Below are 16,959 nucleotides of genomic sequence, written 5' to 3'. Positions count from 1 at the left end.
GGGGTGGCTGTGTCCTCCACTCCTTCACATCCCAGTCCTTCCCTGACTTGGACCCCGCCGCAGCAGCACCCCCCAAAATTTGTTCAACTCATCAGCCCCTCCTGTCTTTTCACGTGCATTTTGCACTGTGCCCTGTACTCGGACATTCATTCACCCTTCCCCTTCCTTGTGACTGTCCCCCGGCTCCTGTGCATCACCCCCTTCAATTTTGGCATGTCCTTTACGATTGGGTGCATTTGTCACACAATGAGCTCACTGTGCCAGCGAGAATGAAAGGAAATCCACAAGGGAAACGTGGCCCTGCCTGGTGTGGCTCAGTGGACTGAGCAATGAACCAAAGGTTGCCAGTCCCACCCCCAGCCGAGGACACATGCCAGTGCTGCAGGCCTGGTCCCTGGTGGGCAGCTTTCCAGAGGCAGCCACACATTAATCTTTCCCTCCCTCCCCCTCTAAAAATAAATTTTAAAAATCTTTCTTTAAAAAAAGTCTAGACGTGGAGGCTTGCGGGGCTGGAAAAGACAACTTCTGGGCCCCAATGGAGATAAGGTGGAGCAAGTCCTTGAAAAACCAATTAAAATGCAATTTATTTACAAAGTAGACCTGAATTCAAAGTCTGGCCCCATCGCTAACTCCTGCACTTGGGCTGGACGCTTTTCTGTGCCTCCAGTTCCTCATGCAAAAGCAGCTCCACGGACCACGTCACGGAGGTCAGTCTGAACTTGTGAACAGCTTAGGGCAGAGCCCGGCCCCTGCTGGGTGCTCGGTCAGAGGCAGTTACGCAAGGAGCCACCAGTCCATGGCTTCTTAGGGGCCAAGAACCCGGACTTCGGCCCTCTCGTCACCATCACGGCTTTTCTCACGATCGGCTGGACCCACGGGTCTTGGACGACCCACCTGACTCTCTCACCCACAACACACCCAAAACTCAGTCCGTGCCCTTCCCCTGTCCTGGGCTCCTTCCTGCCAAGGAGAAGGAACCGCGCCACGCGGTGACCCCTGGCCCTTCGCTCTCCTCCGCCCCACACCCAGCTCCCCCCCCCGCCCCCCGCGCCCGGGGCCGCGTCACCGCCCACACCTCTCCTGAATCTGCCTCCCCTGCGGCCCACGCCCGTGGCGCAGGGCTCCTGCTCTCGCCCGGACGGGACACCTTCCACGCAGCCGCAGGGAATTAGTCTTAATTCCGCTCGAGTCACCTGTGCAGAGAGCCCTCCCCGTGGGGCCCTGGGTGCGGGTTTCAGGAGACCCCAGGCCCGAGGACGCAGAAGCGTGGCCCGCCGGCCTCCGCACGCGGCCCTGCTCCCGGCGCCTGGTCCTGCGGGGCAGTCGCAGGCGATTCCTGCGTGCCGTCCCGCCACCCCGTCCCCAGGATGTCCACCCCGTCCCCACCCTGGTCCACTCCGCTCGCAGCTCGGGTGCCGCCTCCTCGCTGATGTCGGCGGGCCCGCGCAGGGCTCCGAAGAGCGAGGAGCCGGAGAGACAGCGCCCCGCAGGTTTCCCGCCAGCTCTGTGCGACCGACCACGCCCCGCCCCGTCCCAGAACCGTCACCTGACTGCGCGTAGCCAATCAACATTCCACCTCGTCCTTGCCGAGAAGCAGACAGGCTGAAGCGCTGCGATTGGCCCAGTGTGCACAACTGAGCCAATCCAGACGCGCCCCGGGATTCGGGGCCCCGCCTCCCCCCCTTGGCAGCGGAGCCCCGGAGCTACGCTCCAGAAATAACTTGCTGAGCTGGTGTGACAGCGCCTGTGGCCGTTGAGTGGGACCGGCCCGAGGCGCGACCGAGATGGAGACCCGGGCACCGGGCAGTCACGCGCAGAGGCGCGGGGCGAGTCCGCCCGGCGGCCACGAAGAGAAGAGCCCGCCGGAGAGGTGCGCCCTGGGAGGGGAAGGCGAGGGGAACCGCCGGCCCCCTTCTCCGGGAAGCCCTCCGGACGCCGCGGGGTTGGGGCAAGGGGGACATTGCGAAACCTTTGGGTCTATTTATAATACTCTAGGCGGGAGGGGTGGTGGCCGGAGAAGTGAACGCACGGAGGCAGAACCCGCAGGCCTTGCTGATGCTGTGGTGCTGGGAAAGCAGGATTAACGAGGATGCCTCTGGCCTGAGCTCCGGGGAAAGCGGGGGCGCAGACCGGACGGCACTTCCGGTCCACCCGACCTCCCCGCGGGGGGCGGGGGGCGGGCCAGGCGTGCAGGTGAGGCGTTGTCTAGTTGGTGAGGCTGCACCTCCCACTCCAGGAAGGTGTTAAATGCATTTTTTTCTGGTAATCCTCTTTACCTGAACGCGGGGAATGTGTGCGCTCCTGTAAAGCCTGGGTCCCGGTCTCCATCAGACCAGCCCTTGCACGAGGCATTCCGCCTGGTTGGGACGGAGCCGGGCAGTGCTGGGAGGATGTCCGCCAGAGAGACCGAGTGGAGGGGCATGCAGGATGCCTTTTTGCCTTTTGGTTGTGAAAGTCACAGAGTTTAGCTCGTCCACCCAATACTGACAGCACTTTAAGGAAGTAGCCGGTCTACCAAGTGTGTATCTGAAAGTCAAGCCATAAGTGAGCCAAGCAGCAGGCTGAAAAGCGGTGATCACTAGCTGCCCTCCGGAGCTTGAGGACCTTTGGAACAATTACAGGGTGTGAGAGTAGAGCAGAGTTAGGACAGGGAGGGTCCTGATTCCAGACAGGGCACACTGCCCAAAGCCCCAAAGCCCTGCACCTCCCAGGTGACTTGGGGCAGCTTGGAGACCACGCGCTGCATCCAAACTTCTGTGGGTTGGCCTCCAGAACGGTGGTTGTGGGGGTGGGGGTGTTGTAAACACTGTCCCACGTCCCTGTGTTTGCGCCTCCCTCGTAAGACGGGAAAAAGAAGGGCCCCGCTGTGCCTCAGTCCGAGACCTGTCCGGCGAGGCTTGCAGGCCCCCCCAGTGTTCCAGGCCCCCGAGATGCACCAAAGGGTCTTGGTGCGAGAGAGGTGGTTTTTCCAGTTTTTAAGCGTGGTGGGCTGTCCGAAAGGGAGACATACTGGTAAACAGCCTCCTGAGCCCGTCACACCTGAGGTCGGGGCTGCTGAGAAGAAAGAACCCGGATTTCCAAGGAGCACAGCGTCTGAGCCCCTGAACCAGTAGAAGTAAGTAGTAAAGAGGCTGAGCCCCGATGAACCAATGACCAGTTTGGATTTAAAAGGATCTGCCTCCATAAAACAACCACTTCATAAACTTAAACTATCATCGGGAAAGGGAAACAAATAAAGAAGAAAGTAGTGATGTAGTTAAGATCCAGTATACAAATGGCAGTTGTTCAAAGACACGGCAGGTTCCACCGAAGTCTGCGTCCCATTCTGGAGTGCCTGTCGCCCACGAATTAGTGGGACACTGGGACTGGTGTGGAGGAGAGGCCTCTGGCTTCAATGCACGCTCAGCCCAAGGGGGCTGTGCGACGGGGAGCACACGGGGACTGCAAGGGACGCTGGGAAAAGTGCTGTTCCCTGAGGACCGGACGGGCTCAGGCCGGGGCGGGGCCACCATTTCGGCGCACGCCAGACTTTCCCACGCAGCTCCGTCAGTGGTGGCGAATGGCGCGTTGTTGGGTGCGCGTGCTGCGGTTGGCGGGGAGACGGGATTGCGTCAGAATGTGAAATTAAGGGGCATGGTTGGGGCGAAGCGGAGTTAGGTGACACGGGCTGCGACAGGTCGCTGTGAGCAAAGCGGACCGCGTGCCGGCTGGCCTCCATCGGCCTGCGGCCACAAGCTGGCAGCAACGAAGAGCAGGCGTTGAGAGGGAATAAAAGGCTGTTCCCTATTTCAGAATTCTTGACATGCGGTGACGTGGCGGCTTACTGCTGTGATCTTTGGTTTTGCTGTTGTTACTTCGAATCTGGCATTTCAGGGTCTATAGCAGGGTTTTTTTTTTAAGACTTTAATTATTTATTTTTAGAGAGAGGAGAAAGGAGAAAGAGAAACATCACTGTGTGGTTGCCTCTCACACGCCCCCTACTGGGGACCCGGACTGAGGCGGGTGCCCACCAGGAATGGAACCGGCGACTTTCCAGTTTGCAAGCGGACGCTCAGTCCACAGGGGCCAGGGCTGACAGCAGGTTCTTATAAGCCAAAGTCACCTTATCTTTTCATGCCTCTTCTGAGTTGCCTAAGACTGATTACTCATTTCTCCTGGCCGGTGGAACTGTAGAGTGCCGCGAGCTCGAAGAAGCTGAAAATGGCTCATGCTTAACAGTAGTTCTTGGTGTGATACTGTGTTAAGTGGAGAAGCTTCATAATTAGTAAAACAAGATGGAGTGTCAAGTTTTCAGTTTTTCCTGACTTTGTGTTCCTATAATACTTGAAAATCTTTAAGGAATAGATCAGTTCTGCAATGGTTCCCCCCCCCACCCCCGGACAGTTACTTTCCATAGGAGGATTAATTCTGAAGTAATGCTGTTAGCATTGGTTGGCCAAAAAGTTCATTCTGTTTTTTTCCATATGTTGGCTCTAGTAGTGCTTAGTTGTCTTTAACTTCATTGACAGCTGTCATGTCAGTGTGCATTTAAAAAAACATTAAAATTGGTGAATTTTTGTGTAGCCATGTTAATATTGAAAATGGCAGAATATAAGCAACATTTTGGGCAATGTATACTTTGCTATTTCAATAAAATGGAAAAATGCAACTGAAACACAAAAAAAGATGTGTGCAGTGTTGGAGAAGGTGCTGTGACTGAACGTGTCAGAAGTGGTTTGTGAAGTTTCGTGCTGGAGATTCCTCGCTGGACGTTGCTCCTCCGTCGGGTGGACCAGTTGAAGTTGACAGGGATCCAGTTGAGACGCTGATTGAGAACAATCAATGTTATACCACATGGGAGACAGCCGACATACTCAGAATGTCCAAGTCAAGCATTGAAAATAATTTGCGCCAGCTAGGTCATGTTAATTGCTTTGATGTTTGGGTTCCACATAAGTTAAGCAAAAAAACCCTCCTTGACTATATTTCTGCATGTGATTCTCTACTTAAATGTAACAAAAGCATTTCTTTTTAAAAACAACTTGTGATGGGCGATGAAAAGTGCATACTTTACAATAATGTGGAAGGGAGGAGATCGTGGTGTCGCGAATGAAGCGCCACCAGCCTCAGCAAAGGCTGGTCTCCGTCCAGAGAAGGTGGTGTTGTGTACACGGTGCCTCGGGAGGGGGTCCTCTATCCGGGGCTCCTTCCGGAAAACCAGACGACTAATTCCGACCAGTACCACTCCAAGTAGACCGCTGAGAGCTGCTCTCTGTGAAAAGCGTCCAGAACTAGTCCACAGACAACGCGGAATCTTCCATCAGGAGAACACGAGACCGTGTGGTTCTTTGGTGACCAGGCAAAACTGTCACAGCCTGGCTGGGAAGTCCCGATTCATGCACCGTATTCCCCAGACACTGTGCCTCCTTCGGATTTCCATTTATTTTGGTCTTTACAAAATTGTCTTAATGGAGAAAAATTTCAGTTCTCTGGAAGACTGCAAAAGGCACCTGGAACAGTTCTTTGCTCAAAAAGATAAAAGTTTTGGGGGGACTTCCGCCAAGATGGAGGCATAGGTGGAAACACTGTGCCTTCTCCCACAACCAAGTTTGAACACAACAAAGGTTTGGAGAACTAGGACACACCCAAAGACCAGAAAATGGAATTATACGGAAGTCTGACAACTACGAACCATTCAACGGGGACGGTAAGAGAGGCGGAGCCAGCAGCGGAGCTGGGTCGGGCAGGACAGACCTAGGAGCGCAGGCAGCCCAGACCTAGTCGGGGTGCGGGGCAGACTGACCGCGGTCGCACATTCGCGCACAGTGAGACGGACCACACAGGCCCCAGGGGGCGAACCCAGTGGTGGAGGGTAGATGGTGGTGGCACACTCGAGTGCAGTGGAATGAAACACATGGGCCTGGTGACGGTGGTGGCTGTGGCGCCGGGGCCTTGGCGGCCCGGGCATATGGGAAGCCATTGTCCCTCTTTGACCCCGCCCCCACATACAACATCACGACCCAGCGACTTAGTTGCCCTGTTCTAGTGAACACTTTAGGGCTCTGATCCTGCTACTGAACAGGCATGAACAACCCGAAAGATGGCACAAGAAGAACTCAAAGTCCAAGAGCCAATAACTCTAAGCGACCAAGAAATTGCCAGCCTCTCAGAAGCACAATTCAAGACACTATTTATCAGGATGCTCACAGAACTGGTAGATTATAGTCACAAATTAGAGGAACATAGGCACAAATTAGAGGAACATATGAAGGCTAAACTAATTGAAATGAAGGGAGATGCACAGGAAACCAATAGTGATGGAAAGGAAACTGGGACTCAAATCAATGGAATGGACCAGAAGGAAGAACAAAACATCCCACCAGAAAGGAATGAAGAAATGAGAATTCAAAAAAATGAGGAGAGGCTTAGGAACCTCCAGGACATCTTTAAACGTTCCAACATCCGAATTATAGGGGTACCAGAAGGGGGAAAGAAACAGCCACGAGTGGAAAACGTATTTGAACAAATAATAAAGGAGAACTTCCCCAGTCTGGCAAAGGAAATAGACTTCCAGGAAATCCAGGAAGCTCAGAGAGTGCCAAAGAAGTTGGACCCAAGAAGGAACACACCAAGGCACATCATAATTACATTAGCCAAGACCAAAATGAAGGAGAGAATCCTAGAAGCAGCAAGGGATAAGGGGACAGTCACCTACAAAGGAGTACCCATCAGACTGTCAGCGGATTTCTCAAAAGAGACCTTACAGGCAAGAAGGGGCTGGAAAGAAGTATTCCAAGTCATGAAATCCAAAGACCTACAGCCAAGATTGCTTTATCCAGCAAAACTTTCATTTAGAATGGAAGGACAGATAAAGTGCTTCTCAGATAAGGTCAAGTTCAAGGAGTTCATCATCACCAAGCCCTTATTATATGAAATGCTAAAGGGACTTATATAAGAAAAAGAAGATGAAAAATATGAACAGTGAAAGGACAGCAAACACACAGTTATTAACAACCACACCTAAAACAAAAGCAAACCAAGAGGACAGCTAGATCAGGAGTGGAACCATAGAAATGAAGAACACATGGAGGGTTAGAAACAGGGGGGTGGGAGGAGGAGAAGGGGGGAGAAGGCACAGAAAATAGCATAGATGGTAGGTAGAAAATAGATAGGGGGGAGGGCGAGAATAGTGGGGGAAATATAGAATCTAAAGAACTTGAGACACGTGGTTATAAACTAAGGGGGGAGAATGGTGGGGGAGGGAGTGTGCGGGTGGAGGGGAATGAAGGGGGGGAATAGAACAACTGTAATGGTATAATCAATAGAATATATTAAAAAAAAGAAAAAAAAAGTTTTGGGGAGATGGAATTATGAAGTTGCCTAAAGGATGGGCACCTTTATAATGGTAGCGGAACAAAACGATGAATGTGTTGTTCAACAAAGTTATTGGTGAATATAAAAAATGTCTTTTATTTTTTACCTAAAAACAGAATGAACTTTTTGGCAAAGCCATAGTTAAAGAGGAATGTATGCATTGAGTAATAAGTTAGAATTCATTTGCTACTAATTGCAATAAAAAATTATATCAGTCCCTTGCCAAGCAGTATCATTTAAGAGTATAGGAAATATTACAAATAAGAGTATCAATTTGGTGAAAATTCACCATTTTATGAGTCTAAGCAATGATGTTAAATATCTCTTTCCTGGTTATGTATCAGGTCTTGCTATAGCGCCATGAGTAATTGTATCTGAATTATAGCATACACCCTCTTGAAAGTTTTAGTTACACATGAAGAGAAACTAAATGTATTCTGGCTTCTGGGATGGTAAAGTCTGTCTATAAAAGTATACATTAAAAGGCTGCGGAAACGTTAAGCTTTGCTTTATCACAACCATTACATGTTAAATAAAACAGCTTAACGGTTTTACAGGGTGATTTAGGCTTTCCTGAGCAGTCTGACGCTCTGGGCAGCAGGATGTCCATCGCAGGTGTACTCATTTGTTAAACAGCGTCACCGCGGAAGGTGGTCGGGCGCCCAAACCCAGTCGAGGATGGGTGGGCTGCTTTCCAAAGTCGTGTGGCGCTCACGAGGGCTGCGACAAATGTTGTGAAGGCCAGCCTATGGCAGAGTTTAATAAGCGTGGGCATGAACTGTGCTTACATAATGAAAATGATTATGCCCTCAAAACAAAACAAAACAGAAACCGTGTTTTCAGAGCCGTGGTTGGTCATTGTGTTTGGACGTTCATGTGTTTGAATGGGTGTCAACACTGTTGTTGACTTAAAATTCGGGCACAGCCCTTTCCGGCAGCGGCAGGGCTCGCTCCTGCGCGCAGCCACCGCCCTCTGGTTTGTTCTGGGTGAACCGCACACAGGTGGGGTTCCCCACCGGGTCTTGCAGAGGAGGTGCGTCCTGTGACATCACTTTGTCGTCGTGCGGGCCACTGTGCCCGGTGCAGGTGACAGGCCAGCGAGGGAGCCTGCAGAGCCCCCGGAGCTGTCGTTCCGCCACTGGCCGTGGATGCTACCGCCACCAAGGGGCAGGTCCGGGCGCCTGAGAGGTGGAGGGCTGGGAAGAGCTGCAGGGAAGGAGGCTGGGAGGCAGGGGTGGGCCCCCTGCGGGTCCCCACCAGAGGGCCGAGTCAGAGCACAGACCAGAAAGAAAAAGGGGGCAAAGGGGGTGTGGTCAGTGCAGGCTTAGAAACCCGAAAGTTCGAGGAGACCCGCTCCTGGGCAAGTGCAGAGGGAGGGAGGATGCGAGGGGCGGGTGCCGGCCCGCCCCCGGCCGCACCGCCTCCGCAGAGACCCGGCGTGGTTACTAAGCTGGCCCAGAGGACCTGCGAGTCCGCATCCCTCTCCTCTCCTTCCCCCGGCAGCGTCTACATGGACTACAACGCCACCACGCCACTGGAGCCCGCTGTCATCCAGGCGGTGACCGAGGCCCTGCGGGACGCCTGGGGCAACCCCAGCAGCCCGTACCCTGCAGGTAATGTAGACGCGCACAGATGGCGGGTGGGGGCGGAGGCGCCCGGGAAAGTGGGCACCCCCCACTGGCGGGGGGTGCAGTTTTTGCTTGGTGTTGGATAGATTAGCTCTAATTCTTTTTTTTATTTTTTATTATTTTTTAATCGTGTTTTGCAAGCTTTTTTCCGGGAAGTCCAACTTGGTATGCTGAGCCTTGCTGACACCACAATCTTTAATCTTTAACATACGCTCCTGTCTCCCTTCCACAGACAAATGAGATGCCTTACTAAGAGTTATTTGCAATGGCCCTGGCTGGCGTGGCACCGTGGACTGAGCGCTGGTTCAGTTCCAAGTGAGGGCACATGCCTGGGTTGCGGACCAGGCCCCCAGAGAGGGGCGTGTGAGAGGCAGCCACACACTGACGTTTCTGTCCCTCTCTTTCTCCCTCCCTTTTCCTCTCTTTAAAAATAAATAATTTCTTTAAAAAAAAAGACTTATTTGTGATAACTACACCTATTAAAACCCTTTCAGGCATCTGTCTCAATTGATCCTCACAAAATTTGCAAAATCTTTTTCATCATCGGGATCAAAAATTATCCTGGTCTTTTTTTTTTATCGAAAATTACTTTTAAATTCTTTAACTAGAAATCTTCTTATTCTCATTTGTTCTTGTTTGGACATAGAGCAGTGATTTCCAACCTTTCTCATCTCCCAGCACACGTAAATGAATTACTAAAATTCTTCGGCACACCAAGAAATATGTTTTTTGCCGATCTGACAAAAATATAGGTGTCATTATATGAAGATTTCTTGTACCAAGAATCAACCAGACATAACCTTTTTATGCAACGTGACCAATAAGATCACACACACACACACGGACATACATATCTCAGATATCATAGTTTTGGTTCAGGGCATTCACACCAGACGGCTGCTGTGGTGTCGGCTGTTGTCATTTTTGTCATTTGACAATCTAAGGAAAAAGAGGTCAGCGCCCCTTGCAGGTTCCAAAAATTCCTGCAGCGCCCGTTAGAAATCGCTGGTGCAGAGCATCGGAGGTTGTGGGAAAGAACCGCCTACCACCGTTGGCCGTACAGCAGAGTGACAGAGTGTTTTCCAGCTGCACCTCTCTGATCGAATGTTTCCCGTCTGTTAAGACCTACCTCACCTGTGGAGCACGGTGACCAAAAATAGCTTTCGAGTGGGTCTCCACACCAGGGCTGAGTCATGCCCCGCTGGGCTTCCCCACCGCAGTGGACTTGCATGCCAGGCGTTCACGCAGTTTCCCCGCGACCTGAGAGCCGAGCGCATTTTCGGAAGCAGGCACCAGTGTTGTCGACGTGCCTGTGGGCTTCCTCGGCCCGTGTGTTCTGTCCAAACCGGGCTGGTCCTTGTCTCTCATCTTTCCTCTAGTCGGATTGCACTTGCCGATGCATTGACCTTGCGAATGTGGAAAATAATTAAATGCCAATAAAAAGCAGTTAAAACGAAGAAGTTTACAAATAACCCTAACCCACTATTTACAATAGAAATAGTGTTCTCGTACCTTGACAGCCTCGTTTCCACAAACTAAGAGCCATTAGTAAGAAATGCATTGCAACTCGCTTTTTGTTGGTACTCAGGTAAAAATTAAAAAACGGGGGGCCCAGAAAATCGCCTTTATGATAGAATGATGTCATTACTCTCACTTTCATTATTATGACTTAATGTTCATTTGGGGGAATGTACTTAAAGACATGTTAAGGGGGCGGCCGAGTGCATCCACCATCACTGGCTGGTCCCCGGGAGAACTGGCTCTTTCCGCCCTGGGTTCTGGGCTATTCCCGCCATAACCACCCCCTGCAGTGGGCAGTCCCCCGAGCCCGGCCAGCAGCGCTCTCGAGGAGGACCTGCTTCGGGTGGAGTCGAGACCCCCCTCCAAGGACTCAGGTCCCACATAGTGACACAGAACACAGATCCCTGTGAGCGTCTGCGTGACTGTCCTCGAGGAGCTAAGAGGCTGAGCAGGCCACTCTCCTGCCTGAGCCCACCGATGTCACCAGTCCCCCCACAGCCTCTCACTGCAGTGACCAAGTTTTTCCGAAGCCCTCAGCCCGTCACCACTCTCGGTGAGAATCGACACCGTGGGCGGAAGGAGTGTATGGACTGCTGTGTCCATTTCTTTTTGCCACACCTATTTTTTTACATCTGTTTTATTACATATAATTATACATATAATGGTGTCTGCTCAAGTCCTTGGGGCTTTTGTGTTTTGGTTTCTTTGCAAATAGGATCAAACAGTCGAAAAAGCAAAAAAGCTTAGCAACTGCCGGCTCTGTAGACCGACAGTGGTCACTGACCTTTACAGAGAGGGAGTCCCGGAGCCCTGTCTGTCTGTCCGTCTTTGCCCCTGGTGGGCTGGTTGCCAGAGCCACAGAGACTGGGTGGCATTGGGGGGTCCCGGCCCCTCGGGACAGCAGGTGCATCCCCAGAGCGGCCACTTGCTGCGGGACCTGCAGTGAGAGACAGGGCACCTGGCTCTGTGGGGTGGTCATGGGTTTCAGCTTTGCTTATTTCTGCGGTTTTGCAGTGTGACTTTAAGCCCATTACCCCACCTTCCGTCCTTCTGTCCTGATGAGTCGGGGGCAGGGCAGGAGCCTCGGCTTCCCGTCTGCTGGTGCCCGGTATGAAGCAGCGCGTGTGGGAACGTCAGGGCTCCCAGGCGTCCCCCATGTTTGTGTCCAGCTCACGCCAGTCCCCCCCAGTTCCAATGGGGGCTCCTGGTTAGCTAATTCCTCACTGCGACCCCAGTGCCAGGTCACCATGTCTCCGGAACTCGTCTGGTGTGATAATTCGCTCGCTCCTCTGTCCTTGTCACTCCCCAGATGCATTGATTCACCTGGTAAAGGCATGCTAATGAATCTCTGTTCTGGTCCCTCCAGGTAGGAAGGCCAAGGACGTTATCAGCGCAGCCCGGGAGAGCCTCGCGAAGATGATCGGTGGGAGCGCTCGGGACATCGTCTTCACCTCTGGCGGCACCGAGGTACAGTCTCCCGGCCCCGTGGGCTCGGGCCTGCGAACTTCCTTGTGAGAGAAGGCGGCTCCTGGTCGGCAGGTTCTTTGCAGAGAGAGCAATGTTAGCGCTTGCTGTTTTATCAGTCAGCGTGATGGGGCTAGCAGTATTTATCCCGTGAGCGGATTCCAGGTGCCTGATAGGATGCCCGTGGTGCGACGTGTGAGCCAACTTGCTTTGCATGTGGCTTCAGTGAAGAGCGTTCGCCCTCCCTTCGCCCAGAGCCAGTCCCCGGACGCCCGCCAAGTCACTGGCGGGACTGAGGGCGAGGGCCGAGCCATCGCGCCTCTTCAGACCCAGGAAGAGGTCACTGAGGTCACCCGTGGGCACCGAGCCCTTGGCTCAGTGAGAGAGGCTCCACGTGTCACTGGGCTCGGGGAAGGGAGGCCCGGAGCCGTCCACAGCTGTTGTGACTACCCGCCCACCCCGAAACCCGAAGGGATCCACAGCCACGTTGTTTGAGTTCACAAGAGAATGTGACGAAGTCACTACGTAGAGAAATCCATTGTGTTTTTATGTGCCCGCCACACAATGGGTGTTTACCACAAATTACCACAAATCACGTCGGATATTTAGGAAGTAAACCTGGCGCAGACGAGTTTGTGAGACCCCCCACCCCCAGGAAAGCGATAGAGTATTACTGCGGGCCGCCAGACAAGACCTAAGTGAATGGAGCGAATTACTACTGATACAACCAGCGTTGATTGTGCACCCTGACTGGGGCTCGAACCCGCAGCCTTGGCGTACCCAGACGCTGCTCTCACCAACCGAGTACCCGGCCAGGGCTGAAGGTGTTTTTGCGGTACTGCGGAGCGGTGGCTTCCTTAACCATAAGAAGGCATGAAACCATGAGGAAGAGAGGAGCACGTTCTACCCCCAGCGCCACCACAGGGGCATCCCGGTTCGTCAAGGAGCACCGTGGAGAGAGTCGACAGCCAACCGGCTGGGGGCCCACAGGTGCCGAGGCCGCACCGAGGCCGCAAGTGGACGGCATCTGTGGACCCCCGAGGCCGGACACTGGCAACGTGCTGCACGGAGAGGCCCGTGGTCTCTGCAGTGAGGACATCTCAGCCTCCTGAGGACCCAGGTCCAGGAGTGAACACCTGCCGTATGCACCGTCCCCTGTGGGGAAGCAGGGGCAGGGCCGGAGGGCAGGGACACCCAGCCTGAGATGGCAGGATGCAAGCTGGGAGGGCACTTGGAAGGCGGCTTCATCGTCCGGTGCAGGGGACGAGGCCAACCCTCTCAGCTGGCAGCCCCACTCGGGGCATGTGTCCTCAACGCACAGACGCCGGGCCCAGGGACAGGAGAGGACCGCTCGGAGCAGTGCTGTTCAGGACAGCCAGATGCTGGAACAAGCAGACGTCCCTCAGGGTTGAAATGGACCCGCAGTGACCCCCCATGACACAGACCTGCAGCGGAGCATCCGCAGTTCCCGGTGGCAGCAGGGATGGGGCTCAGGCGCCGAGGGGTGGGGGGTTCCTGGAAAGGGCGGAGCCGAGTGGCCTGGCTGAGTGAGGAGATGGGGGAGCTGCCGCCAGGCCCCTGGACGCTGTCTGTCACTGCCGGACCAGTGGCACAGACGGCTGTCCTGGTCTTGTCAGAGCTCCCTGGCCTGGGAGCATGGGGCACATTTGGGGTTGGGACCCAGTTCTGATGGAGCCGCTGTGGTCTCGGGGCCACCGGGAGTGCAGCCATCGTGGGGTTTCTCAGGACGGGGGCGAGCGTGCGTCCCCGTGGCCTTGTCAGCCGCTGCCTGCCGCGGAGGTGGCACATGGGGCAGGGGGCGGGGCATCTGCATCTTGACACAGTCACTGGGGTGACCTTGTACCCTGCCATCCCTGCGACCTCTGGTGTGCAGGCCCCGCCCCTGAAGTGGTTTGTGGGCCCTTCCCGCCATAGGGCCCAGAAGGATGTGCAGAGTCGCTGCGAGGGCGGCTGCATTTTCGGGGGTGCCTCCTGGGGCTGCTGAGGGCTCGTCCCCTTTTGGAGGAGCCCTTCCGAGTCCTCACCAACACCCGGCTTGGTGTGTCTCAGATCAGCGGGAACTCTGCGGGCCGTCCCTCTCTCTGCCGGGGCCCGCTGTCCCTGCGTGCCTCTACGGGGGACAAGACCAGGATGGCCACCGCCTTTCTGCGGCCATCTCCGCAGAAAAGGTTCAGTTCGGCTCCACTCCCTGAAGGCTAGGAAGAGGCCAGACCCGCGCTGGAGTCTGGGGATGCTCGAGGGGAAGGCGCCGGAAGCTGGGGCGCGGGGCTCCAGGCGGCCGCAGCTGCGTCCAGACCCAGGGGCAGTCACTCAGGCCCCACTGCTGTGCTTTTTCATCAAAATGTTAATGTTTCACACACTTCCCCTTTAAGAGAAAAGGTTACTTTAAAAAAAAAAAAGGCTTCTCTCACCCCCCCACTTTTCTCTGTGGTCCGCTTCTCTCTCCAGGAGCCCAGCACTGTTGGTCCTGTGTGCCCCGCGGGCCGCCTGTGTGTGAAATGCAGTAAATGTGTAGATTTGTGGATTCTCCCCCTTCCCTTGCACCTTTCCGGGGTTTTTTTGCACATGTAAGCTGACATGTGTGGGTCTGGCCCTTCCGTACAGTTTGTGGTGCTGTGTATACTGCTTGCTGCCCTGTCCACTCAGCAAGTGTCCGAGCTTTTGGGTCCACCGCGGAGCGTGCCGGAGCTTCCACGTCTGCTCGGCGCTCCACTGAACTAGGTCGCGTCACTCATGGCGGCCAGTTATTGGTGCCCAGCAAAGGGCTTTCCAAGGCGCTGCCGCTGTGGATGGCGCCACCACCGGTCACCCTTTCAGCCACCACGCTGCTGCTGGCAGAGCAGTGGTGGGTGAGGCCGGTCCCACTTGGACACAGGCCCACGGGGGTGCCGCAGGGCCTGGCCACAGTGCTGAGCGGCACTCCCCCCAGCTGTCCACCTGGGGGAAGTAGTCCCTTCCGACAGGTTCGTAGAGTTTAAGGAGGCGTGAGTGGTTTGTGCGTACCTAAGGTGCAGCAGGCCCATTGCCCAGAAGCGAGCTCTGCAGCGCCCGACAGTCTGGAACCCCTAGTCTCTGCAGCGAAGCCTCTTCTCAGTGCCAGGCACTGGGTGGTCCTGCCCTGCCCCCACCCTGCCCTCAGCACAGCGTTGTGAGTGCTCTCTTGCCGTGTCTCTGCAGTCGAATAACTTGGTGATCCATTCTGCGGTGACCCACTTCCACAAAACCCACACTGAAGAGGGCGACCCGGCCCAGCATCACAGCCCGGTGGAGCGCGCCATGCCCCACATCGTCACCTGCACTGTGGAGCACGACTCCATCCGCCTGCCCCTGGAGCACCTGGTGGAGGAACAAGTGGCCGGTGAGTGACCAGCCTGGCTGGACTCCAGCTTGGACAACTCCACCGAGCCTGCCTGATTGGCTGGGGGTGGGGGTGGTCCGGGGTCGCCCGGGGTCATTGCCCTGCCGCGCTTGGCTCCCCGGCTGCTCCCAGGTGCAGGCACACAGCCGGCCCTCCAGCTGGCCCAGGGCGGCAGGAGGGAGAGTGACAAGCAGGTGCAGGGCGGTCGGTTTTCCCAGGTGGTATTTCAGATGATCGTACACAGTGCATGCTGTGCAAACTGCATTAGTGCATATCTAATGTTGTCTCTCTTTTAAAGATTTTATTTATTTTTAGAGAGAGAGAGAGGGAGGGAGAAAGAGAGAGAAACATCAGTGCAGGGGTGCCTCTCATGCTCTCCCCACCGGCGGCCTGGCTCGCAACCCAGGCACTTGTCCTAGACGGGGAATTGAACTAGTAACCCTTCGGTTTGCAGGCCAGCGCTCAGTCCACTGAGCCACACCAGCCAGGGCTATAGTACACATTTAAATAGCGTGTCCATAACACACTAAGTAGTGCTTTGCATTATTTGATTTCAGTCACTCAATCTTGGCTTCCAGGTCCCCTATGAAGAAAACAGACCAAAGTCATGGAATTCAGGTGGTGGGAACCAGAGGCCCTCGGTGAGGCTGAGGGAGGGAGGCCCGGGCCTCCCTGAGAGCCTGCCAGGCTCGCTGGCAGTGACGGGGGCCCTGCTGCTGTCACACGGAAGGGACTGGTCCTGCTCTTGCTTTTCCTGTGACACGAGGTCTTGAGACACATAAGTATGTGAGAGATCGCACACCCCCAACTGGGGACCCGGCCCACAACCCAGGGACGTGCCCTGACTGGGGATCGAACCAGCAACCTTTAGTTCACAGCCATCACCCAATCTACTGGGCCACATCAGCCAGGGCATAAATAAAATCATTTTTAAAAAAAGAAAAAAGAAAAGAAAAACTAAGAGCCTTTTCCCTCAAAGACAGGCTGGGTTAACACTCCCCTTTGACTTCGTAGTCCTGGCTCTCCGGGTGAGCCTGCCTGCAGACGCGCAGGCCCTTCCGTGTGCCGGAGGGCGGGTGCCGCTGCGGGCGCCTGTGCGCTGGCTGTCCTGTTGGAAAGGCCTTCCTCCCCCTGGTCTCACCCGAGTGCCCCAGTTAAATTTAACATTAGAAAAGCCAGGCCTCCCTTCTCCAGGAAGTTGCTCCTTTTACCGCTGCCGCCTTTCCGCGGCCCTGCTTACCCAGGACGGCAGTCAGCGTGCACCGTTCTCAGTTCCTGTGGCCTCCGGCCTCTGCTCTGAACTCACACATGGTTTGCAAAGGGTGAAATGCAGGTGATGGAAACAGTTTAACGTTAGAGAAACAGATGTGAGGCACAGAGCACCGTGGCCCCAGCCACTGTCCTGCTCAGTTTGGCTGGGGTTTGTCTGTTGTTTGGGGGGTTGTTTTGTTTTTAGAGGGGGGGAGGGAAGGAGAAAGAGAGAGAGAGAAACATCAATGTGTGGTTGCCTGTCACACATGCCCCCGCACTGGGGACCCAGCCCACTGCCCAGGCAGGTGCCCTGACTGGGAATTNCAGATGTGAGGCACAGAGCACCGTGGCCCCAGCCACTGT

General features: G+C 54.8%; 1 protein-coding gene across 3 annotated transcripts in view; it reads left to right on the top strand.

Annotated features, from left to right (window-relative positions):
- Positions 1–1,674: 1,674 nt before the first annotated feature.
- SCLY (selenocysteine lyase) overlaps positions 1,675–16,959 on the top strand; it is a 36,060-nt gene continuing 20,775 nt past the window's right edge. For 2 of the 3 annotated variants that reach the window (XM_037069184.1, XM_037069182.1), the window contains exons 1-4: positions 1,675–1,870; positions 8,854–8,966; positions 11,869–11,969; positions 15,165–15,345. In XM_037069184.1, the coding sequence (XP_036925079.1) occupies positions 1,785–1,870; positions 8,854–8,966; positions 11,869–11,969; positions 15,165–15,345 (481 nt within the window). In that variant the 5' untranslated portion in view covers positions 1,675–1,784. The remainder of the gene's footprint in view (positions 1,871–8,853; positions 8,967–11,868; positions 11,970–15,164; positions 15,346–16,959) is intronic. The other variant, XM_037069183.1, reaches the window with a different exon arrangement.

This window comes from Sturnira hondurensis, unplaced genomic scaffold (genome assembly GCF_014824575.4).
Source record: "Sturnira hondurensis isolate 20B ecotype Veracruz unplaced genomic scaffold, ASM1482457v3 Scaffold0018493, whole genome shotgun sequence".
Lineage (NCBI taxonomy): Eukaryota > Metazoa > Chordata > Mammalia > Chiroptera > Phyllostomidae > Sturnira > Sturnira hondurensis.
This window is presented reverse-complemented; position numbering and strand designations above follow the sequence as displayed.